This window comes from Chlorocebus sabaeus, chromosome 26, assembly GCF_047675955.1.
Source record: "Chlorocebus sabaeus isolate Y175 chromosome 26, mChlSab1.0.hap1, whole genome shotgun sequence".
NCBI lineage: Eukaryota > Metazoa > Chordata > Mammalia > Primates > Cercopithecidae > Chlorocebus > Chlorocebus sabaeus.
In genome coordinates, this window is record NC_132929.1 from 24137687 (window position 1) to 24164012 (window position 26326).

Consider the following 26326-nt stretch of genomic DNA (forward strand, 5'->3'; position numbering starts at 1 on the left):
CCTGTATGTATATATTCCAGTTCTAACTCTGGTCCAGATCTGGTGTGGCACGGGTATCTATTGTTTTCCACTCATTATTAATCTACAAAGCTGACTCCCCCAATTAAGTATCTTAGTTTGCCCCCTTCGACACCAATGAAATGAACAGTTCTTCTCTTTTACTTGTTCTCCTCTTTCTGCAATCATTCACACTTTTTGAGTTTCTTCTTTCGTGTCACAACCTTCTTGAAGGCTCAATGAAACAACACACAAAGCCCCACCCTCTCCCAAGCAGAGCTGACCTCTGTTTCTGAAGAGAAGAGAGAAGGAGCTGCCAGCTGAGCACTCACCCCTGTGCTGGGTGCTCTGCATGAGTGACTTCATTTAATCCTATGAGGTATTTTATGAACGCTAAGGAACTTGCCCGAGGTTACACGGGTGACAAGTAGTGGAGTCCTAATTCGCACCAGGTGTGCTCTTTGTACCAACACAGCACTGTGTCTGCTCTTTCTTCTCTTTCTGAGGCCTATTTTGAATTACAGCGCTTATGTTTAGGTCATAATTTGCCGACTGTGCTGTATTCTCCTGAAGGGCAGAATCTAGTCTAATTCATCTTTGCACATCCAGAGTACACACTCTGGTACTCAATAAATATTTTTAGAAGAACTGAATACATGACCCTTCAGCAAAAAAAGAATCCATACCTATCCCAATATATGCTATAAGCAGTAGCCACTGACTTTTGCCAAAGAAGCTACATCTAATTCTGAATCATAATACAGGACCCACTTGGAAAAATGAAAACCCTTTTATACTTTTAGGAGACATAGTTTGTATGTCCTTACAGTCACATGCTAAAGCTTTCTTTTAAGCCACACCATAAGAAAGGAATAATTTTCAATTTTGTAGTTGCTTCTAATTGCTTCTCTTCAAACCCAGGGACACTGAGTCTGGCCTAGAGCTTTCAAAACTAGTCAACAGATGAGAGGAGGAGAGATAATCAATGTGTCCCTGGAAGGTAAGCGACATGGTATAAGTAACCGAGTCTGGAAAGTCTTTAAAGTACTGCCCTACCTGATCTTTTGGTGGGAGCCAACCAGGAATATTTTCTGACTCTCTAACTGGGAACAAGGTCCCCTCTACAGGGCTGAGAGGACTTATCTTTCTTCTCTGATCTAAGAGTAGAAAAGCTTTACCTTCTGATCTAGAAAGGAGAACTGGCTGGGGTTGAAATAATAATAAATAGGAGGCCGTCCACTTACATGTGTTCACAGCAGGGCACATCTCACAAGGAGTACCCCAGGCTTTCCCCAGAGAACAGCAGCAGGAAGCTTTGGAAACACCAACTCCAATTTCATTGCTGCAGGCTGTATCTCCATTGTCTCCTCGAGGTCGAATATCCAAATAGCAATTTCCAGAGCGGGTGTCTATTTACCGTACACAAACACAAAAGCATCAGGCAGAATCTTTCTACTGGGGTTGAAAATTCAAACCCATTTCAGGAACTGTTCAAACACCATAATTTACTTTTACTGAGAAACTAAAAAGTGCCCATGAACATTATACACTACCGAGAATCTTCCCTATGGAAAAGATATCTGAACATAAAGCAGAGATAGGAAACGTTTAAATTTCTGTATCATTCATTTTGCAAACTTTGAGAATGGAATGTTTGGTGCTGTTTTCAAAATAATACACAGTATGCTTGCTTCTCTGAAAAGTTTTTAAGGTCTTACCAACACAGCCAACTCGAGTTGGGTTCAGTTCGAAATCAGGTGGGCAGTCACAGGTATAGCTGCCTGGGGTGTTGACACAGTTTCCACTGATGCACGTGGTTGGATCCAGGCATTCATTAACATCTAAAACCGAACAGCGAGCAGTGGAGTTAGCACCTGAGCCAGTGTAGGCAGATATCGCCATAAAAGAACAGGGCCCAATCTACAGCTCCAAACAAGAATTTTAAAGCTACTAGTTATAACTGCATCTAGAAATGCAGTCTTCCACTTCAGAAATAGAACCCCTCAGGAAGGAAATATGGTATAGTCTTTGGTTGTCCTCCCCCGGAACACATTTACCATTCAAATTTGTCATCAGGATAAAATATAACTTTGGAACTAGGAAAAATGTGCCAGTCAAGGTAACTGAAGGCAAAACACTGCTGTGATCTGGGTCAAACAAAAATTCAGACGCCATTTTTAAGAAAATATATTGAGTATATGTGGCTTGTTATTTCATCAAATTAGAGCAAGATGTCCCAGGAACCCCTCAGAAGGGCAACTCTCGCTGCTTCCCCTGACACACACGTGAGGCTTAGCGTGTTCCTTGAGGTCGGCAAGGAGTCTCTCTCCCATCAACCACGCTGAGTTGAGTATTTCCCTTTCAGTTTCTATTCCAAAAATATGTACAGAATTCCAGATATTTAGGACATGGGTTTTGGCAAATTCCACTCTGTACGATTCCTTTTGTCTGTTTTGAACACTCGTGAAATACTCAAGAAGAGACAAACGGCTTCTGTGAGGAGGGACTGGAGAAGAAGGACGACACCTTTGCCTTGGTCCTCCCCTTGGATCTGGCAACCCTCCTGTGGGTTGCGCTGCAGAAGATTTTTTGGTTCAAATTGCATGTGAATTTGGATGGACAGGGCCAGAGTAACATAAATGAGATTAGACAGAACGATGTTGATAGTGATCTGGGGCACACAGGAGAGGGGACAGGCCACGGAGAGGGGACTTCCTGAGGCATGCAAGAGACCCAGCCTGGTCTCATCATAGTTTTAAGGAAAACCAAGGGAAGAATGTGTGGCTGGAGAAGAATACTCCATCCAGAGCATTTGCAGGGTGGTGGTGGTGGTCATGATCTGGAGAGTCCCTGAGTCATGGTTTGTTGAGGTGGTTGAAAAGACCAGATTTTTTCCTGAAATTTGAACTCATACAGAACATAAGTTGTTTCTTCAGTACCCTCGAACAGAGGGGTGAATCAGGAAGGGGAAATACAAATGGCTTTCAAAGTCTTAATGCCAAAGAGAACCGAGTGGCAGTCTGCTGGGTGCCTCCAGTTTTTCAAAGCTTTTTATAATGTTCCCTGAGAGTCCCTGGCTCAACAAGAAAATGATTTATACACTAGAGATAGGTGGCTGAGCTCTGTGTACCAGGTACTCTGGTGACCACGCGCAGGGCAGGGGTAGGAAGGAGTGGGGTGGGTATTGCAACGACAAAGTACAAGGAGAAAACCCATGACCCTAGGGCATGGCCTCCAAAAGGAAACTCTCCGACAATGTACCCAAGTAGAAAAGGAAATGGCTGGGAAGCTACACAGCCGGAGCACCCCTAGAACATTCCTTGGTAGCCACAAACTCAATTTCAAGGCTACAAACTCTGCTCCTTCAATTGTCTTTGACTCTTCCCTCCGGATCCTCACCTCCAGTCAGTCCCAGTTCCACCTCCAATCACCTCTCAATCAGGTGTGAGAAAATGTATCTGTGATTCTTACTACTTCCCCCTAGATTTTCTTGTCCTCTGTGATGGCCCTTGTGTAGCCCCAGGGAGGTTCCACTAGCTGGGTCCCCCGGGACACCAGGGAGCCGATTTTGATGCGAGCAGAGGTCTTACCTGTGCAGTTCCCGCCACTTCTGTCCAGTTCGTAGCCTATCTCACACTCACAGCGGAACAGGCCTGGGAGGTTGTGGCAAGTTCCAAAGACACAGATGTTTGGAAGGGAGCACTCATCAATATCTTGGGGGAGGGAGAAAAAAAGCAAAGCAGTTAATTTATATTTTTCTAAAAACACCTGCCAAATATCATTAGGCAACTAATGTAAATATTAAGAAAATGCAGACTACCTAACACAAATCTGGGCACTTCTCCTATAGACTTTTAGATGATTTGTCATACACAGGGAAGTCTCGTAGGTGAGAGGTTACTTTTCCTCGGTCCCTATTACACGCCAAGCAGCAGGCTGAGTATTTTACAGATACGTATCTCATTTGTAGTTTTCCCCGTAGGTCCACATCAGTTCCGTAAAGTAAGAGCCAAGCAAGCCACCTTACACTAGATTTGTGTGTGTGTTTTTTTAATCTATCTATCTAGTTACTGTTTTTGTTGTGATTTAAAATTTCACAAGCCACAATGTCTTTTGGGGAACTGTCATAATTAGTTGCATAATCTCCAGTGTCCCTAGTCCTATGGCTTGTGTTTGCCTTTGTTGATGAAGATTGAAAAACCGCACACGCTTCTTCCAGGCCTCTGTCTCTGTCTCCTGTTAACATTCTTCGTGTGCAGTTGACACATAGTCACATTTTCAGGCTTGAGACTAGCTTTAAATAGCCATGACTACTCCGCCAGCCATGATTTATATTAAGAACAAACAAACAAACAAAACCTTCCCTTATAGCAATAAGAGAAGCACAACTTTCACTGTGACTATTCAAGTTACCAGAGGTGGCACAGTACCTGTTTTCCTTGGATATTTGGAGTAACAAAAGTAAACAAGGCATTAGGCACATGATCAAGAGCATAATCTGGTTTCTTGACTCCAAGGAGTTTTATATCAAACTCTGCATATTTAATATAAACTGTATAAAGAACACCCAATGGTTCCATAACAAAGAAAAGTATTTACATAAAAATACGTGAGGGAATAAGTATGCCTGTCATAGCTAATGACTGATTTTGAGTTCACGTCTTGTTAACAAGGAACAACTATTAACTAATACATTCATCAGGTCTTGTTTAAACTCCTACTGACAATCGTTATCATTTGTTTATTTCTACTGAAATCTTCTTCTCAATGAAGGAGAATGTGCTTAAATTTGACAAATGTGGGTAAACGGAAGAATCTTATGTTTCCTAATGGGATCCAGCCTTAGCTAACAGGTTCCCAGGACTCTTCCTGTCTGACTAACACTTATCAGAATGACAGAGCCTAAAGCTGAGAGATACCAGGCCATATGGCAGTATCCCAAGCGTCCCCTATTGAACAGATTTGCAAACCTGTCCCATGTTCATATATGTTAGATATTTAGAGCAAATGTGAGACATACCATTCTATGTATGGACAAGACTATTTGCTCTGCTTTTATTTCTAGAAACCAAATACAGTGGAGATTAAAACCTGTGTTTCCATATTTAGTGATAATCCCATAAACAGGACATTATCAGGGAACTTGCACTTTGAGCTCTTTTCCCCCTCAGTAGGGATAAATGGGTTGTGTCCCCCTCAGTAGGGATAAATGGGTTGCATCTCCCTCGGTAGGGATAAATGGGTTGCACTGAGTTAACCACACCTGGTTACCCTCACTGACCAATGGGTATACCCTTGCAGACCATGCGGCCAAGGCTGGATGTACAGCTTGTGGCCAGTCAGCTGAGGTTTTCTATGCACCAAGAGAAATGGTCAGCTGGAAACCTAACCCCTCTACAAACTGAACTGACCAGCTTAGACATGAAGCTAAAACACACCTCTGTTAAAAAAAAAAAAAAAAAAGCATCAGGAATGTTTAAATAACCTAATCTCATCAAGCCCGACAAGGCTCCCAGCGGCTTCCCCATCAGTTACCTTCACAGGCTTTCCCGTCAGCACTGGGCACGAAGCCCATGTCGCATTCACAGCGGTATCCTCCTGGGGCATTGAGGCACTGGCCGTTGCCACAGAGATTCAGATTCTCAGAGCACTCATCAAGATCTACAGCCAGAAAGAAACACACGTTACTCTTCCTCGGTTAGGGGCTTTCGAATTCCTCAGGTCTAACAACTTTCCAGTGTGGCAATGTTTTGGCATAACTTCAATGTGACACATTTAAAGTCATTTATTTTTCTCTTTGGAAGGCTAATCTTGAATATGCAATTTACATGGGGCTGATTCAGAATCCTGAATAATGATTTACCCTGAATGAGGTAAAATGAATAAGCCGAAGGAATCATTCAAACCAAGGCCTGTTCAAGAAGGGTCATCCGCATGGAGGGCGGCACACCCATGACGGGAAATGACACATCATGTTTGTGTCTATTTCTCAAGTTTCAGGCTTAGCTTAGATGGGCACCAAAAGTGCAAAAGAATGGCAACCATAGGGGAGAAGAAAAATTTCATCTGCTTAATCTCTACCTAGTTTTCTTGATAAGCACAGGCATTTAAATATCAAACACATAAACCACACATGTTTAATACATGGAATTTGAATATGTTCTCAAAAGGACGGGAGGTTTTTGATGACAAAACATCAATAAGTTAGGCAAAAATGATTTCCTCTGAGATAAAACTTTCAGTGAATAAAAAAATAAATTCCAGGTAAATCACTTAATGGGCCTTAGCCTCTATTGTGCTTAAATGACATTTTATGAACAAAGCGCTCAGGATAAATTAATGCTTTAAATTATAGGAACAGCTATGCGACCTAATGGCCAATGGATCTTACTATTTTATTTAACTCCAGAGCTCTGATATAAAAAGTGCTGTCTGTAAATACATGCACATGTAAGTATACATATTATTTATGTAATGACAAGTCTAATCATGTATGTTTAAATGTGTATAGCAGTTTATGTTAATTCTATGACTATTAATTAGAGCCAAAAAGAAAATATCATTCATATATTATTGCAAAACCAGAAGTGAATGAATTCCATAGTAGGTTTGAAATTTTTACTTATACCAATATGGAATGTTGATGATGATGATGATGATGATGGCCTGTTGGAGAAAAATATATACTGTTCTTCTAATCTAGAACATCTAATCCCTTCTCCTTACATAGCTTCCTACAGCAAGCTTATCCTTGTGTGGTTACAGAAAGCAAGTCGTTGATGAGAAATAGGCAAAAAACATAAAGGCCAGGCATATAAAAAGTATGATTTGTTTAAATTAAGGACATCATTATATACAGCTATATAATGATATATATGCCAATTGTAAATATTATAAGGCCTAGCTGACTTGAGGTGGAGAATGGTATGACTTTTTTGGTATCATTTTGTGTTAGAGCACAGATCATTGTAAATGATGTGATAATGGCACCTAAACTATCTATCTATCTATCCATCCATCCATCCATCCATCCATCCATCCATCCATCCATCTATGTATCTATCGAGAAGCTTTTGAGGTCTCCCTAATTGACCTGGTTCCAATTTTTTTTTTTCCCCCACAGAGCTCTAGTGTCAAATGATGAATATTTTCTGTTAAGTGGCCTAGTCTTCAGAAAAGAATTGCTAGCCTGCGAAATGTGGAATGCCTTGCTTCTCTGACTAGTGTCGACACGTTTGTTTCTAGTGTGAACATACCTGTACAAGTGAAGCCATCGCCTGTGTATCCTTCCTTGCACAGACAGCGGTAAGATCCCATGGTATTCTTGCAGTCTGCATGCTGGCTGCACATATGGGTTCCATTGGAACATTCGTCCAGATCTTATGGAAAAAGGTTATATCATTATTAACAGAAAGTGTGGCATTTAAAACCAATGATACACAAATTAAAATAACTTTACAGAATTAATATTTTCATATGTGTAATCTATGCAGTCCTTGATAAGCAATCTCTGTTACTTTCCTACTCACCAGTGCACTTAATGCCATCTCCAATCCACCCAGGACTGCAGCTACATTTGAAGCTTCCTGCTGTGTTGGTACATACAGCATGTCTGCCACAGTTGTGTGCTCCAATTTCACATTCATTGATGTCTGGAAAAATGAGCAGCGATTTAGAAAAAGGCTCAGCACAAATGTCTTTTGGTTTTTAAAATAAGTAATATTCAAAAGTTGACTTGCCTTCAAACTTCCCATGGTATAGTATAGATTGGTTTTGCATACATATATAAACTCTACATATATTAAACAGCTTTAAATTTCAAATTATAAAGATACAACAATATGATTGTACTAGCTACTATTAACTGTAATTATTTTCCATATTTTAATGTGAGTTTCCAGTCACTGCAAAGTGACCTTTTACAGCTGAAGACCATAAAAAATGAGTTGCTCAATTTTCTATGGTTTTAATACTCCTTGTCATATATTTTCTATTGCTAATATTTTTAGTAAGTGAACTATGGAGTAATGATGCACATTATTTTCATATCTTGTATAGACAAAAAATACAAACCTGTTGCCATGTTAGAAAATTTTTGCATTATATTCTATATATAAAATATATTTTATTCTTAAATTTAAGTTATTTAATTATGCTTTATTTCTATAAAAGCTTTACTTTAGGTATTGCTAACTTAAGCATTTGCAAAAAATGTTTCTTTTTTTTTTTTTTCTTTTTTTTTTTTTTTTTTTTTTTGAGACGGAGTCTTGCTCTGTAGCCCGGCCTGGACTGCAGTGGCTGGATCTCAGCTCACTGCAAGCTCCGCCTTCCGGGTTTACGCCATTCTCCTGCCTCAGCCTCCGGAGTAGCTGGGACTACAGGCGCCCGCCACCTCGCCCGGCTAGTTTTTTGTATTTTTAGTAGAGACGGGGTTTCACCGGGTTAGCCAGGATGGTCTCGATCTCCTGACCTTGTGATCCGCCCGTCTCGGCCTCCCAAAGTGCTGGGATTACAGGCTTGAGCGACCGCACCCGGCCGCAAAAAATGTTTCTTAAGGCGGTATATAAGACATCTTTTCCCTAGCTTTTTAGAGTCCTAGCACATTAGAGAGCCTAGCTTTCTTGTATATTTCATGTAAAACTCAAGTTAATCCAATGGGGATTTTGTCAGAATATAAGGAGTACCAGATTAGGGTCACATTACTAAAAGACTCCAAATTTTCCAAAATGCTTTATTCTCCAAAATTCCATTGTCAACTTTAGCCAAGATAGACTCTTTAATATAAATATGTTACAGAAAAGAATATAAAGTATTAAGTGAAAATTTCCTGAAATGAACCTATTCTATAATAAATCACCCTCATAATCAACTTTGTCATTAACTAAGAACAAAAACTCATAAATATGGTACTCTATATGGAAACCAATATCTAACACCAATCTTAGGTCAAGAAGAACAACTGTGCCATACAAAACTCTGCAAGAATTTCCAGTGAACACTTGAATAGTGGCGTGAAAAAGAAACTGGGCAAGTAATTCATGTTTGCCATTTTGTTTACTTATGAAGCCCAATTAAATGATTTGAAAATGTTTGCAAACATGCTATTTGCCAAGTGTTCCATCTGAGGCTCTGAAATGGTCCTGGGATCTTTGGCTTCTTTGTAACTTCTACAGCAAACACAAAATGAAATAAGAACAGACTGCTCCTACAAAAGAACTTTGTAATATCACTAATGATCATAAAAATGAAGCAGCATGCCTGGAAGAATGTCCTTTCAATCATGACACATTGCATAGGTGGAATTTAGTGTAACCTTGGCAGCTACATGGACCTATCAGGTTATTACTGCAGGTCAAGGGAGGCACATAGCTTTAGACGGTGACTGGGAGCTTTAACCAGCTAAATAATTAGGCACGGTACATTCCAAGGAAACGAGGAGGAAGGCCAGTTCAGGGACAACAGTGCTAAGTAGGCACAGCAATTCAAGAACGTATGTCTTCCCATACCTGACCTAACAGACCCCGCAGAACGAGCACAGATGCTCCCAAGCACGACTGTTGAAACTTCTTTCTGCCTCAGGTAATCGCTCCCCTCAGAGGTAATGCAACAAACTACCATTTTTGTGGAGTCCTGCCTAAATTTCTCTCCCATATTTGTCACGATCTCTGACAAATCATCTTGTGTGGACACAAAAACCTTCAACTGTATAAGCATCAAAGCCTCCAGATGTTATAGAATCAAGGAGTTTTCTAAGTGGAAAGAACTTGTAATTCAATTCTCTCAATCCTCAGTTTCTCAGAAGAGGACACAGAAGTTGGGCCCCACAGTCAGTGAGGGGCAGAGACAGGACCTCCTAAAACTCAGTTTCCCCATCTGGTGATTGGCACTCCTTCCCTTGGACCACAGCTGCCTAGCTGAGCCCCCTCCCCTCCCCCGCTCTCTCCTTTCCTTTCATTTCCTTTTATGGAGTTTTGCTCTTGTCACCCAGGCTGCAGTGCAATGGTATGATCTCGGTTCACTGCAACCTCCAGCTCCTGGGTTTAAGCAATTCTCCCGCCTCAGCCTCCCTAGTAGCTGGGATTACAGGCGCCTGCCACCACGCCAGCTATTTTTTTTTTTTTGTATTTTTAGTAGAGATGGGTTTTCACCATGTTGATCAGGCTGGTCTTGAACTCCTAACCTCAGGTGATCCGCCCACCTTGGCCTCCCAAAGTGCAGGGATTACAAGTGTGAGCCACTGTGCCTGGCAGAGCTCATTTCTTTAGTCATATCAGGATTTTATTCTAAGCCTTGCTTTATGGAGTTCCCAAAATATTGGTGAATATTAAGTGACTTATAGAAATACTAATATCTTCTACTAAGCATAATTTTCAGAGATGACCACAACCTATTAATCTAGTAATTCTGTAATCTTTTTCTTTCCAATTTTCTAATGACCAAAGGTACTCTTATTTTATGAGTATTATCATTTTCATATGACTTTTTACCTTCCATGTTTAATCTTGCAATTAAGAAAATGATCATTTCTTTTTAAAGGACAGTCTCTTTTAAAAATCATCAATAATATGCTAACAGAAATTTATAATTTAAGAGAGTGTTTTCAGTTTTATGGCAATGTTTTCAAGGTGAAAAGAAACTATATTTACAAGAGGCTGTGTATCATGGGCTTTTGGGTAATAGGAGAGACTAACTCAGAGGCCAATATTCAATTCTCCATTTTGTGAATATTTGTATAAGTTACTATCTCAATGCTTTACACTCCCAGTATGTAACAACTGGAGAGACTTCAAGCGGTCATAAAGTATAAAAGCATCTCCAAATAGAAGGTTTTTGCATGTGGGTGTGTGTGCATGTATGCACCAACCATTATTCATTAATTGTTTCTATGGCAGACTTGGACTGTAATTCATCATAAAAGCAAACAGAAGGGGAAAGTGAGCCATAAGGAAAACAAGCAAACAAAAATGCTGTATTGAAACACTCTTCAATAATGTGAAGGAAACATAGTATATGTTTGCCGAAAATCTCTCTTTCTGTAAAAATGTTCTCTTTCCTGCACAAGTTCACTGCAAACAGAAAATTCTTTTTTAAGATTAAGAATAGCATAAGCCAAGAAAAGCAAAGAAATTCAAATTTAAAGGTGACACCACAACCTTCTCAACCTCACCAAACCTTTGTCAAAAGACTCAAAGGTCCTCTTGCATGGCTGTCTTGAAGGGTAAGGGTGCGGTGTGAGCAGATCCTGCTCACAGGCTCTGCGTATGTCCCATGCAAGTCTGATATCCAAGTACGGGCTTGTGCTCGGGGCTGCTGTGGCCTCCTCTTACAGTCACACAGGGGGAGACTGTATCACCCACACAAACACCTGCCTCCCCGCCATCTGGGCATCCGTCTCCTGGATCGTAACCTGGCAGAGCTGTGCACTGCAGAAACTCCTTGATTAGGCATTGAGGAAGAGGGCGTTACCATGAATGGAGAGGCCAAACGTGAAGGCTACTTGGATGTCTTAATTTGGATCCAAATTTGAGCCAACACTATTAACTGAACACCCATGGAATTTTCAAAGGCTGACACCCAGTGAAGGAAAATTAGCAGTGATAAGAAACTGGAAGGAAATGAACACAAATTCTCACTGACTGTTGGTGGTTGAAATATATGATTCTCTCCTATGGACCAAGACCCACCAGAGACATTTCTTTTGTGAAAGGAACCAGCTAGTTTCCAATATAGAACTACCCAGAAATCCTGCTATTTTAACTGAAAACAAGTCTGATTTAATTCCACTTAATGGTATGCTTGCTTTATTCATGAACTAAGTAAGCACGTGATGGGAGGCAGGGTCTTAAAGTTAGCCTGTGAAAGCCAGGACCACCCATCAAAGATGACACCTAGCAGGGCCTTAATTACGTAGAACAGGCAGCAGACGCCTTACATTGAGTCACAGAAAAATTGTAATCCAGCCCACTTAAGCCAAGGATAGAAAAGCTGTGTTTTACGTTTCAAGCAAATGTGTTCTCTCTCCATTAAATGGAACTTTCCCCCTTGGCAATACCCACGGTCTGAACAAAGCTTAAGGAGTAAAAAGAAACCCTTAGCATCTGTGTGGGCTGGGAATGTAAGTCAGTGGGTGGATTCTGAACATTGCTAAAGTGATTGGGGGAAAAAACATGTTTATTTGTTAAAATGGAAACACTCAGTAACGACAGGGAGCTGAAATATTCAGACAAAACTGTAATGGAGCCCAGAGGACTTTTGCTTAGTTCTCATGAAACAAAATTGCTCCTTATGAAATAGCATACATATTTTCATAATTCTTTTCATTAAGCAATAATCTAAACAAATAAATAGATAAATAAGTAGACATATTCCTTTTGTCTGCTTGTTTATCCAATTAGGCAAGACACCTATCTCTACTTACATTAGTTGCCTGGAACATTATAAACAAAGCCATCACCAAGGTAACCTGATGGTGTTCTAAGTTGTGAATGACACGAATTTTAAACTAAAAGCAGTTAAAAGAGCCTTAGTGACATGGGATTCAAAAAACATTTTGCCCCAGATTTTTAAAAACATGTTTTCAAGTATACCAAACTTACTGTTTGGTTAAGCCATTTCCAATCAAATGTGATGTCCTTCCACAGGTCAGGGCTGTTACTCACCCAAGGAGAACATTTAAGTAACTGCAGAGCACCCTGGTGATTTGTTCAAGATCATGAATGAGTGGATTTACTAAGAACACAATTCAGGGTACTACTCCTTCAGATGAGACTATCACATGCCATGTTACTCTGGTATCAAAGGGGCAAGTCTTCCCACGTGCTAGCTGGATTTTATCAAACTGGAAAATCATTTTAGGCTGTAATTTTTAAAACTGGAGGAAGAGCTCAAGTGTTTCTTTGACTTCAAATCTATGTTCATATGATTGACTCAAAGGCTGCTGTTCTTTTTTTTTTTTTTTTTTGAGACGGAGTCTCGCTCTGTCACCCAGGCAGGAGTGCAGTGGCTGGATCTCAGCTCACTGCAAGCTCCGCCTCCCGGGTTCCCGCCATTCTCCTGCCTCAGCCTCCCGAGTAGCTGGGACTACAGATGCCCGCCACCTCGCCTGACAAGTTTTTTGTATTTTTAGTAGAGACGGGGTTTCACCGTGTTAGCCAGGATGGTCTCAATCTCCTGACCTCGTGATCCGCCCATCTCGGCCTCCCAAAGTGCTGGGATTACAGGCTTGAGCCACCACGCCCGGCCAGGCTGCTGTTCTTAATGTAAAGCCGGTGTCACTTCATGCGACTGTAGTGCACAGCTCTGTCATCATGGTCTTAGTATCTGTGCAAATTCAACTACAAAACACAAGCCTTTCTATATAAAGAGGAAGATTGTCCTTCTTTAAACTGATTTCAAGCATGAATCGGTAAACAGTAGCATAAAATTTTTGCTAGACTGTTACATTCTCAAATGAAACAAAATAATGGACAATAGATAAAGACTAGAAGCAATGGCTTTCATTAAAATGGCCTCTAGACACTGTGTCTACGTTTCATTTAATTTGACAATAGCTTTTATTTATTGACCAGCACTGTGCCAACAGCATTGTATACATTATATCTAATGTACCTAAAACTATATTAAATAACATGAAAATTTAAGCTTTCTTCAGGGTAAGGCCTAACATAATCAGCCACTACACATGACCCAGTTAGTTAGAATTTGGAGCACTGAATTCTATAGACCTCTTTCTTATAGGGAATGAAGGCTGTTCCATGAGATTAACTTCTCCTTTCTTTTTTATTTTGTTTTATTTTATTATTTATTTATTTTTATTATTACACTTTAAGTTCTAGGGTACATATGCACAATGTGCAGGTTTGTTACATATGTATACATGTGCCATGTTGGTGTGCTACCATTTGACCCAGCCATCCCATTACTGAGTATATACCCAAAGGATTATAAATCATGCTGCTATAAAGACACATGCACACATATGTTTATTGCAGCACTATTCACAATAGCAAAGACTTGGAATCAACCCAAATGTCCATCAGTGACAGACTGGATTAAGAAAATGTGGCACACATACAACTTCTCCTTTCTTAAGCATCACTGCCTCTGGGTTGAATTTCAATGTGCTCAGCTTAGCCAAACAATGGTATTATCCTCTTATTAGTTAAAACGTAATACAGAACTATCTTACATTTCTTTTCACTACTGCCAGACCATCATCCCTGACCAAGTCCTATATTTATAATGGAAGCTAAAAATAAAGCTTGAACCATAGACACACAAAGCTAAGCACCATTTGTACCAAGAAGCCACATGGGGAGTCGAGAGTTTAAACACTGTGCCATTTATCAGAATGGACCCCTAGCCAGGCTTCATGTAAGGAGTAGCATAGTGAAAATGAAAACATTCCAGCTTCATGCTTCTTCTCATAATTTGGCTAGCATCTGTTATTTCTGAACCAACAATAATATTATTGCCCTTATCCTACATATCAATAAATGTGAAATAGTATTATTGGCCAGTTTGAAACAATAATAAATATATTTTGGTGTTTTCTTGAAATATGTTGACATAATTAAGAGGAGGAGCTGCACATTTGCCACACGGCCAATCTGCAAATATTTTAATGTTTGTTTTAAGTCATAAGAGCTTGCCAAACTGTTTTTTGGAATTAAAGACTGTTATTTATAAAGAAATTATTCAGTTACCTAATTCAAGCTCACCATGGTTTCCACTATGTTTTAAATTATGTTATATGCCATAATCTGTTAAATTAATATAAGTAACTAGAGTAAAACTTTATCATACCATTCCATGGACTTAATGTCAGTGCCTCATATTTGAAAATACCAACTAAACACTTATAAACTGAACACAATGTCATTACCACAGAGTAACTTCTTCCATTTGGCATTTAATAGGATAGTCTCCTACAAATATTGTGAAAACATTTTCTCATGTGTCATTGGTAATAGACAAACAACACTGCAAACAGTTCCATTATCACTTCGTAAGATTTGCTAAGCCCCACGAACGAAGATTCATTGGGACTAACACAACTTAACACATCAAAAGTGCTCCTAGTGAGAATTGATGAAATATATGAATTGTAGGATGTGTTCCTTTAAAGAGCAATTCCAGTTATAAACTGTAATGTAAATGAAGTGTTGGCAAAGGAGGTTATTGGAAAAGGCTTGCTTCGGTAAAGGACCATGAATATTTGGTAATTAGCATGTTCAGTAATTTGATATGAAAATGTGATTTTTAACTTCATAAAAAATGTGTTATTTACAGTGTTAATTTATTCAATACACCTTTTATCCCCCAACAGGTCAAGAAAAAACCTTCAACTTGGATCCAATATAAATGATGACCAAGTTTCAAAGAAGTGGTAGCTAAATTAATGAAAAATGTTATGCAAAATGCTTTTTAATGTAGTTAAAATGTATGAGTTTTAAAACATGTATCAATCTATAATTATGACACCAATCTCTTAACTACTTAATATTTTATTGTTCTACTTGAATAAACACACCTGTACAACCAGTTTTTCCTTTTTTGCCAGAATAGCCCATATCACAGTGGCAGATAAATGAGCCTTTCGTGTTTTCACAGGTTCCACTTAGGCAGATATTTGGATTCAGGTCACACTCATTGACATCTGTAAAACATAGATATTATTAATACATGTAGCTATTTGATATCATTGCATACTTTCCCCCTAAGATAAAATAACTATGACAAATAAATTAGAAAAGGTAAAATGCTCTCACTCAGAAAAACACTGTTAAATTTTAGAGGCCAATTTACATTTGCACTTCATTCTTTACATTGCAAGCTCATCATTCAGACTGGCTTTCATCCGGCCCATAAGCAGCCGGCCAGGTTAATCAAACAAACGGATGGACTCCGTGCTGAGTTGAGAGCTCGTTTATGTGACAGTCTAGAAAACTTTTTAGAACAGCATACTTTGTTGCAGGATGAAAAGTTTAATTCAGTCTGCATGATGCTAATAATTTAGTTTTCATATTTTGAAAGAAAGGATAGATGAACTGGTTGCCTTAGTGTAAGCAGGTAAGGATTTCACTTCTTTTCCAAATTAAAAATTATTTATTTTTTATGACATTCATTTTAATTTCTAGGACTTCCAAAATTTTCAGCAAAGGCTTTCAGAAGATAAATGTGATAAAAATTTAAATATAATCAATACTAGAGTCTTGCTTCTGGCCAAGAGAGAATAACAGGGATTAAAATTGCATTCTCAAATGAAACAACCGAAAAGTGGACAACAGATACTTTTAAAAACGGTTTTCTAGACATTGGACATTAGGCAACAAAGGACAGTGATCCCTGAGAGAAAGAAAACAAACGAGGTGAATTCTACAATTGCCCCAGATTACTGAAGAGGGGAGTTTTAACTCCATGGCATAAGGAGGGGGTACCAGATGGAACCAGGCAGTGTCCCTGAGTTGAGGAGATGAATCTGGGTATCTGGAAGGCTGAGGTAGTTAGGGTTCATAGGGCAGAGTAAAGGACAGGAGAGAGAGCTACACAGAAGAAAGCAATGCCAGAGACCTGCCAAGAGTCTTCCTCGAGCATTCAGATGAGTAGTGACCAGCACATTCATGTAAAGAAACAAATTACTCAAGGCTGGGGAAAGCACTACCCAAGAAAATGAGAGGGAAGAATCCTCAAAGTTCACAGGGGGTCTGGAATTGTGCCTGTTCCCACTAGTCAGACTGGAAAACCTCATAATTCACAGGGAATCGGGTAGAATATCCAGAAGGGTCTTACTTCACTAACAGAGCAAAATTACCCCCTAGACTAGCATAGCTTAAAAGCTTAAAAGCAAGACTTTGAAAGGGATCTATGTGTTTCCAAGTAATTTATACCTCAGAACAAAGTTCAAAAATATTTCTAGGAATACAAAAATATCTAGCACTCAACAAGACAAAATTTACAATATCTGGCATCAAATCAAAAATTACCAGTCACTCAAGGAAGCAGGAAAATATGACCTAAAATAAGGAAGAAATTCAATTTATTCAAATGACCCAGAACTAATGCAGATGATAGAATTAGGAGACAAATACACTAAAAGTTATTATAACTGCATTCTGTGTGTTCAAACAGCTAGAGGAATTATTGAACTTATTATGCAGAGACCCAGAAGATATGAAAAAATACCCAAGTCGAACTTTTAGAGGTGAAAACTACAACATCTGAGATGAAAAATACACTGTATGTGAGGAAAGTCAGATTAGATATCATAGAAAAAAAGTTTATCAAATTTGAAGGCAGAACAATAGAAACTACACAAAACAAATAGATCAGTTCTAAAGTTTACTGCATTCTTGTCAGAGGTCAATTTTGTTTGCCTTTAGTCAAGCATTTAAAAAGCCTACACTCTAGTCACAACAGAACGAGGGTTAAATAGACAAAAGTAATGGAGAGGCATAAAAAAAATGTCCATCTGGAGCTGACGAATGGTCAGTCAGTCCACATAACATATCTGACAAGAGTACCATTTAATAGCCACAAGAAAGCTCTCTTTGGAATGCTGGTTAAAATATGTGTATTGTGCCCCTAAATAGCCTTACTTTTCCTATGGAATCTTTCTATCAATGACCCAAACTAACTTTATGTAATTTAACAGTGCTTATAACTAACAAGACAACATGAAACATTCTGTCTTCTTTGCTTACCAACACAAGTCTTCATGTCTTCAGATGCCATGAATCCATCATAACACAAGCACCTGTACTCTCCAGGGATATTTGTGCACTGACCACCATCACAGATATTGGGATTATCTTCACACTCATCGATGTCTGCAAAGAATAAAACCAACAACCACAGGTTGTTGGTATTGGTTCCATTATTCATGGAGAAAACATTAACTGGCCCAAGCCAAATAAACTTAGCCTACTAGCATAAGACTATTAACACTCAAATCCAAATGAAGCTTTGCATAAACTAGTCCCTTGGGTTACCCTTGGTAAAAAAAGGAAAAAATAATTTTCAATATTTATAATATACTGTTCAAGGGCAAAGTCCACACCTGCTTAAAAGGCTGTTATTTATTTAAAATCTTTATCTCATTTAATTTATCATTCAAAAATCATTATGAATCTTATTTTCCTTCTTGTCAAATTATAAATGCCTGAAGTCTATCAAGTGTTTTAGCAATATTTTAAGGTAAGAAACACTTGAAATAACCATACCTACTTAGATGCTCTTAGTAATAGTATTTACTTTCAACAATTTTTTTTTTTTTTTTTTGAGATGGAGTCTCACTCTGTCACCAGGCTGGAGTGCAATGGCATGATCTTGGCTCACTGCAACCTCTGCCTCCCGGGTTCAAGTGATTCTCCTGCCTCAGCCTCCCGAGTGGCTGGGATTACAGGCATGTGCCACCACATCCAACTAGTTTTGCATTTTTAGTAGAAATGGGGTTTCACCATGTTGGTCAGGCTGGTCTTGAACTCCCAACCTCAGGTGATCTGCCTGCCTCAGCCTCCCAAAGTACTGGGATTACAGATGTGAGCCACCGTGCCTGGCCTTATTTTCAACAATTTTTATAGCCAAATTTATATCTAGATTTTTAAGGGACATTTTTCTAGGTCAGTAAAATAATTTTGGTTCCTAAATCCAAATTCTCTTCTTAAGCCAAGCCAAAATCAAAGCCTATGTTATTACCCACTTTGTTTCTCACCTCTACCTGGCTCACAGCTCTTGCAGCCAGGGTAATACAAAAAGAAGTGTAAATTAGACCACTGGTTCTCAAACTTTAGCATGCATACAAATCATTTGGAGAGCTTGTGAAAACACAAATTACTGAGATCTACCCCAGTAGTTTGTGATACAGTAGATCTGGAATGCGGCCTGAGATTTTACATTTTTTAACAAGTTCTCAGGTGATGCTGTTGCTGATGGTTCAAGGAATAAACCTGGAGTTGCACTGAATTAGGCCAAAACATCAAAAGTCTGGTCAATGAAGGAAAATGTATTTTATATTCCACTTACTATGTGTCAGGTACTATAGTAAGCTCCGTAAATACTATTTTATGCAGGCAATTTGAACTCCATTTTACAAATGAGGATTCTAATACTAGGTATCTTGATCAAGGATACAGTTAAAATATATGACAAACAAGGGTTTGAACTCAAGCCTGCTTGACTCCAAAGCCTGGGCCCTAAACTACTTTACTCTAGGAACCTACTGACAGATTCAACATGAGGCTAGAACCTACTCACCGGTGCATGATCTCTGGTCAGGCATTAGTGCAAATCCCGGCTGACAGCTACATTCATAGCTGCCTTCAGAGTTTGTGCAGAAGGTTTCACAACCACCATTCATTATGCTGCATTCATCGATGTCTAAGAGAAATGAAAATAAAATCATCTTCTGGTATAGTTTGGATGTCTGTCCCCTCCAATACTCACGTTGAAATTTAATTGCCATTGTAACACTATTGAAGAGGCAGGACCTTTAAAAGAGGTAATCATCCTATGAGGGCTCTACCCTCATGGTGGGATCGGTGCTGTAATAAAAGAGCAAGTTCAGCCCCCTCTTGCTCTCTTTCACCCTCATGCTCTCTGCCATGGGATAATGTAGGAAAAAGGACCATGCAAAATCCTGGCATCTTGATATTGGATTTCCCACCCTCCAGAACTGTGAACTAATAATTTCTGTTCATTATAAATTACCCAGTTTCAGATATTATGTTCTAGTATCACAAAAATGGGTTAACACACCTCCCTCTGTGTTTATGGGCATGGCACATTTTAAAAGTTTCCAGACATAGGTCAAATAAAGAAGGAAAAGCACTTTTTAGGGCAACTGGCAGTCACTGTTTGATTCCTTCAACAAACATTAATGACATACCTACTATGTGCTAGAGATGAGAATCTAATAATGAATGGGACAGACACAATCCATGCCTTAGAGATGAGAATCTAATAATGAATGGGACAGACACAATCCATGCCTTCAAAATGATTACACTATGGCCAGGAGACAGATGAACAATTAATTGCACCACGCATGATGTGCCATTTGCAATGCAGAAGTATTGGGTGCTAGGAGAACACATCTCAGTTATGATAATAGACACGTGGATGAAATTCTCTTAGCCACAGATTCACTTATAAACTTGAAATTCAGTTTGATTGGCTGAGGTTCCAATCTTTTTCAATAACCTGAGTTGAAGTTCTGAGTTGTCCTGGGCCATGTTTCAGAAAAATTTGGGCTGATTTATGGTTTTGGGTGGAAACCATGTGAGACTTGGCAGTTACACATGGTGTACACACCAAACCAGGCAAAAACTGGCAGTTTCTACAAAGTTTCACTTTGACTCGGGGCACAATAAAGCCACAGGACTGTCTGTGCCACTCTTCACAGCACGACTAAACCTACAGAGGGCTGACCACAAAGCAAAATTCTTGTCCCACAAAAACCCATCTTTAAGGAGTGCCAGGCATAGCCTCAACTGCAGTGTAAGATATGAACATTCCATGGTCTTCTTTCCAATAGCTATTTTTTGAAATCTTTTAGCCGATCTAAACCGCCTAAGGGCAGAGATTTCACCTCAGCTTTTTTGTCTTTTCCACAGCACTCACCGTGTTTATTTCAGGTGGTCAGTTACCATTTGTTAATGTGCATTGGTATGCGTGTGCGTAGAGAAAGCACATGCTACTACTGTTCCCCATCCAAACGGCATGGGTCAAATTATGCTTATTAGAGCTAAAACATCCTATGTCCTTCATTTAACTGGCTCTTTAAACAGACAATGGAGATGAGATCCAAAGATCGTGAGCCACTATAAAAAGAATATTGCAGGGAAACAAGAAAGATAAGTAAAAGTAGTGATGAAAACAAAACTCAGAGTACACTGAGTGTTTTAGGAAGAGATGAAATAAAATAAAATAAAATATAGAACTTACCAACACAAAATAGCCTATCGGGAGTTGAATGGTAGCCAGGGTTGCAGGTACACTGATACTTCCCTATGAGGTTCACACAGCGGCCATTGGGGCACAGGTGCGCACTCAGCTCACACTCATTGATGTCTGTTGGGAAAATAAGAACAAACACCCAAACATAAGCTTCCGACTCCGGCAGCGATGTCGTTCAAACAACTGACCTCAAGTCAATGGTGTGAAAGTCTCCCTCCTTACCGATACACGCAGAGATGTTGGGGGACAGCTGATGGCCAGGCGGGCATTCACAGCGGTAACTTCCCTCTGTGTTATGGCAAACGCCACCTCGGCACAGGAGAGGATCTCTCTGACACTCATCGATATCTGCGAAATGGAAATGACCATGTGAAAGGTGGAGGTCTCATCTCCTCTACCAGACCAGAGCACCCCCTCCCCCGCCCGTTGCTGGGTGTCCATCTTGACCTCCTTGTCTCAAGGTGGGACAACTCTCTGGTGCTGTTCATACACCAGAGCTTCCTGCAGGATCAGACTAAAGCCAAAATGCAGCCAAACTCTTGGTTTATTTTCTCCTCCTGCACTAACCTGCTTTCCTCACTTCCTGACAAGCACCTTCTGAGAGAACTTGCTCACAGAAAGAAATAACACGTTTGCAAGAATCTCCATTTCAAACTTTGTTTCTAGGAAACCAGACCTAAAGCAACGAGCTTATCAATTGCCTATTCTAGAAGTGTTGGACAGACATCCTGTAAAGGGACCTCTACTACAGCTTCTGTTTCAATTGTCCTCTCTTCCCCCTGGGTATCCATTCTAGGTATTAAACTCACTTCTCAAGGAGCCACAACTGGTCTCCACCATCACCCACAAACCCACAGCATGAATTCCCTCATTCTTTCTACCTCAGTCTCCCTCTGTTGCAGACTGATTCCTAACTCACTGGTCTGGAGCCCAGTGCACTGGGGCAGCAGGAAGAACCTGGGACATAGGCTATGAGCCATCAAAGCTTCATGGAATCCTTCTCTTTCTGTGTTGATCAAATGATTCCAAACTTACCCATGCAGTTCTTCATCATCATGAATCCACTTTCATAGCCTTCGTCACACTTGCATTCGAAGTCCCCAGGGGTGTTCACACACTGGCCTCTGCCACAGAGGTCAGGAGATATGCGGCATTCGTCAATGTCTGCACGAAAACAGCAAGTGGAAGCACATGAGTCTCAGGACAGCCTTACTTCTTGCGGCAATATGTTAAAGATAAAGAGTTTTAAAGGACGTCCCCTCTCCTGGCCCTTGAGGTTCATTCACTGACCTGTGCAGTTCCTTTCTTCAGAATCCAGAGCAAAGCCGCTGTCACACCTGCACTTAAAGCTGCCGATGGTGTTTCTGCACTTGCCGTGGGTGCAGAGGCTGGGAATCATCTTGCACTCATTGATATCTTCAAGAATAAGAACATGTGGGGCAAAATAAGTTGATGAGCAACCAGTCAGGAGGTCTCAGTGCCCACCATTTTAAATCCTGAAGGTTGGAAGTTCTTGATTTAAGGTCTTGGCAATACACATTTCAAAGAATGTGTGATGATCCATGAGATATATGACTTTGTAAACATTTCTAGCCTTTTAAATTTCTACATTTTAAAAAGCATTGTTAAAGCAGCAAAGAATGTGTCTATTCAGACTTCTAGGGCCCAGCACACTGCCTGATACATAGTGAATATTTAACCACTACTTGCTGAATGAATAGATAATATGTTCTAAACCACTAGTATCTATATTTAAAGCACATAGAACATTATTAGAATATATTATCCTACAGCTATCAATTGACTGTGTAGCAGAATGACATATTCACTTAATACTGTTTGGTGCTTTTTTGGATATGCCAAAAAAAAATTTCAAAGATATAATTTATAATTTAAATTATTTGCCAATAATTTGTACAATTTAGAAATATTTTCTCAATGTTATCTTAAGTCTTCTTTCTTTCTTTCTTTTCTCTCTCTCTTTCTCTCTTTCTTTCTTTCTTTTTTTCAGACAGGATCTGCTCTGTCATCTAGGCTGGAGTGCAGTGGTGTACTTGGTTCACTGCAACCTCTACCTCCTGGATTCAAGTAATTCTTGCACCTCAGCCACCTGAATAGCAGGGATTACAGGTGTGCACCACCATGCCTAGCTTTTTTTTTTTTTTTTTTGTAGACATGAGGTTTCACCATGTTGCCCAGGCTGGTCTTGAACTCCTGGACTCAAGTAATCTGCCCACCTTGGCCTCCCAAAGTGCTGGGATTATAGGCATGAACCACCGTGTCCAGCTCAAGATCTCATTAACATAATTTAAAGAGTTTCTTGTAGACTAGAAGACTCTGCATACATGTAACATGTGACCTGAGTTTCCTAACACAGGGGCCTTTTTCCAAAACAAGACCAAACACTTAAGAAATATGCAAGTTCATTTCTACATGTGAGACAGAACTGGGAGATTAAATCTCCAGAACACCAAGTCCTTCTTCAGCAATGAATTACCATAGCCTTTGGAAGCAAATTAAAAGTTCCTTTGAATTTACATAACCGACATTTAAGAGGGCCATGTAGAAACTACCTCTCCATACAGAACAATTTTAACCCCCAGGACTTCCTGGACCAAACAGTTAAAAAAAAAAGTTCATACTTTTCTAAACAAAGATAATTATATAATTCAGAAAGCAAAAAGTGCATGCTGGGATGATCAAGTAGAGTGCTGAGATCATGAAAATGCATCCTGTTGGTCTAAAAAGGAAGGCAATTGGCCATGGAAAACATAACACTGTACCTTTGAAGAAAGGCTTTCCATTTGTAATTTCTTTTGTGGCAAATCCGGGTCCTCTGGGACACAGCTCCTCGTACTCAGGAGTATTTCTCATGGGACACTCCTCGCATTCCTCAGTACCCCAGGCTGCGCCAACGGAGCAGCAGCAGGCATCCATGCGATGGCGGCCAGCAATAGGCAGGGTGCACTCCTCGTCCTCATACCTCAGGAAGCAGGTTTCCAGGCGGATATCTGTCAGAGGGAACCAAGCGAGGTTAAATAGAGCTACACGGCTTCCACTGCCCCAAACTGCCAACACTCTTATTAGGCAAAGTACCGCATACGTAATAATTTGCTGTACACTTATTGACTGAAATTAATTTTATTCCTCAAAAAAAAAAAAAAAAAAAAAAAAAAAAAACCCAGGCTCTGGGGTAGGTATCCTCACCTAATAAAGACTCTCTTTGTCAGCCCATGTTTGTACTTCCTATTTCTGAAAAGTTCCCTTTCTACATAAGGAACGGTATTCTGAGAGATCCCATGATGCTCTTTCAGGAGATGTTTTCTCCTGTACAGAAATTCCTATCACCGATGCATGCACGCCATGATGTCTTGGCATGTCCTCCACAGCTAAAGGACATCTGTACTCTTTATTGCTGGAGAATGTTTGCCCTAGTGCAATCACCTTTTCCTCAGACCCACTTCATTTTTGGAAAGGTGGAATGGTGAACTCTGCAAAGAGGACCGTCTTACTTGAGATTGAAGAGAAAAATGCAAAGAAAAGCCATTCACTATTCTTCTCAAATATTTCTTTCTTGTCTTACTAGAGACTGAAGAGAAAAATGCAAAGAAAAGCCATTCACTTTTCTTCTCAAATATTTCTTTCACCTCAACACGTGCTTATGGGCACATTCTTCAAGATACATGTGGGATCCCTCTAGCCCCAAACCCAAATTCATGGGTTATGAAGAAGAATAGAAAGCCTAGCCAAGCAGAGGTCAGAAGAGCTGGATTTCGGTCCTGTTCTGTAACCCAGTGGATTGTCCTCAATAAATTGTCCTAAACCTGAATTTCCACATCTGTTATAGGATGTTGCACTCATCTCTCTTAAGGTTCTGTGAAGCCCAAATGAGATTATACATCTGAAAGTAATGAAGTGTAACTGAAACGTGAGATGTATCCTCCTTCTCTTTCTCCTTCACGATGGGGCCATTAACAATTTACCTAACTCCCTGGGTTTCCTCTAACGTTAGAAAGTTTGTGAAGTGTTCTGGGCAGCTTTATATTCAGGCTGCCCATATTAAGATAAATTATTTTAAAATGAATCCAAAATTAAGCACTGAAGCATCTTTCTAATGAAGAACTTAGAAGAAGATTCTCATTAAATACCGATTCCTCCTAAACAAAGAAACTAAGACTCAGAAGAGCATTAACTGACATCCTTAATTACAAAAATACTTTTGGCTTTGAATTCCCGCTTCCATTCCATATTATTTATTTATACTATAAACTATAAAGTTCAATATTTAAAGGTTTGTTCATTCTAACTGGTAAGTGATCAAAATCCTTCACTGTATACCACTTTTTAAACTACCTACAGTAGTCTTCACTGAGCCTGCACTTCAGAGTAATGTGGTTTCAGATGCGAAATACAGGTAAGCATCATTTCCAGAGTCATGGACTCAGAGACCAGCGATCCAAGGGATATACTCTGGGCAGACGCAGAAGCCATAGTAGTAACACCAGAATAAGTCTGCCAGACCTTAGATGCATGACTGTGGGATCTCAAACTTGCTGCTATCACAAGCCCATAGGGGCTTAGGACTTAGAGTTCTAAGGATTAAGGATTCTTAGGGTTGGGGTGAGACAATTTGGCTTGAGGAACCCACTTGGGCTCTAACAGTTGGCATAGAGTATCCCACTATGACTAGCAGTGATACCTGCCCTGGGCTTTCTCAGGTTCATTTTTCAGGGGAGTGGCATCTTCACTCCTGATATCCACAGGTGTTTCTGCAAGGACCTGTCCTTTTGGCCAATGTCAGGATATGCTTAGAAGACATGGGCTACAGTTTCCAAATACGTGCAAATATTGTTCTTTTCTCCACCACTCAGCTTGTATTTGATAGTTCATGGCATATGGGGCCGATTTAAGAGTTCTGGAAAAGTAACTGTGATGCTAGTGATTTAAGGAATAGCTGCATATCAACAAAAACTACAGTTGCTCCTTACTATTTGAAAGACTGTCAACGGAGCGGCCATGGATCCTAGCCGACATGCTGAATTTTGGAGTGTGTGTCTGTACCTGAAGCTAAGTGCTCAGCTATATCTTGTTAACTGCATTTTTAATAATCTTTAGTACATTATTATTAGAAAAATAATGAGCTCAGTATTTACCAAGACAGATTCTTCCTGTGGCATCCAAAGTCATTCCACTGGGACACTGACACTTGAATGACCCCCTAGTGTTAACACACAGGCCATTTTTGCACACTCCTGGGAACACTTCACATTCATCTATATCTAAAAAGAAAAAAAAAAGCATAAAGTTAATATATCTTTATAATATCATTCTACCTTGTTCTACTCATGGAGTCATAATTATTCCCCATTTTGAA

At 39.7% G+C, this 26326-nt stretch overlaps 1 protein-coding gene across 1 annotated transcript in view; it reads right to left on the reverse strand.

Annotated features, from left to right (window-relative positions):
- Positions 1 to 26326, reverse strand: part of FBN1 (fibrillin 1) — a 239475-nt gene that overhangs the window by 57323 nt on the left and 155826 nt on the right. The window contains exons 24-38 of the mRNA XM_008016692.3: positions 26106 to 26231; positions 23736 to 23963; positions 22243 to 22368; positions 21988 to 22116; positions 21175 to 21300; positions 20941 to 21066; positions 19252 to 19374; positions 17700 to 17825; positions 15530 to 15655; positions 7527 to 7649; positions 7254 to 7376; positions 5533 to 5658; positions 3588 to 3710; positions 1716 to 1838; positions 1242 to 1406 (exon numbers count right to left, since the gene is read on the reverse strand). Coding sequence (XP_008014883.2) covers positions 1242 to 1406; positions 1716 to 1838; positions 3588 to 3710; positions 5533 to 5658; positions 7254 to 7376; positions 7527 to 7649; positions 15530 to 15655; positions 17700 to 17825; positions 19252 to 19374; positions 20941 to 21066; positions 21175 to 21300; positions 21988 to 22116; positions 22243 to 22368; positions 23736 to 23963; positions 26106 to 26231 — 2019 coding nt within the window. The remainder of the gene's footprint in view (positions 1 to 1241; positions 1407 to 1715; positions 1839 to 3587; positions 3711 to 5532; positions 5659 to 7253; positions 7377 to 7526; positions 7650 to 15529; positions 15656 to 17699; positions 17826 to 19251; positions 19375 to 20940; positions 21067 to 21174; positions 21301 to 21987; positions 22117 to 22242; positions 22369 to 23735; positions 23964 to 26105; positions 26232 to 26326) is intronic.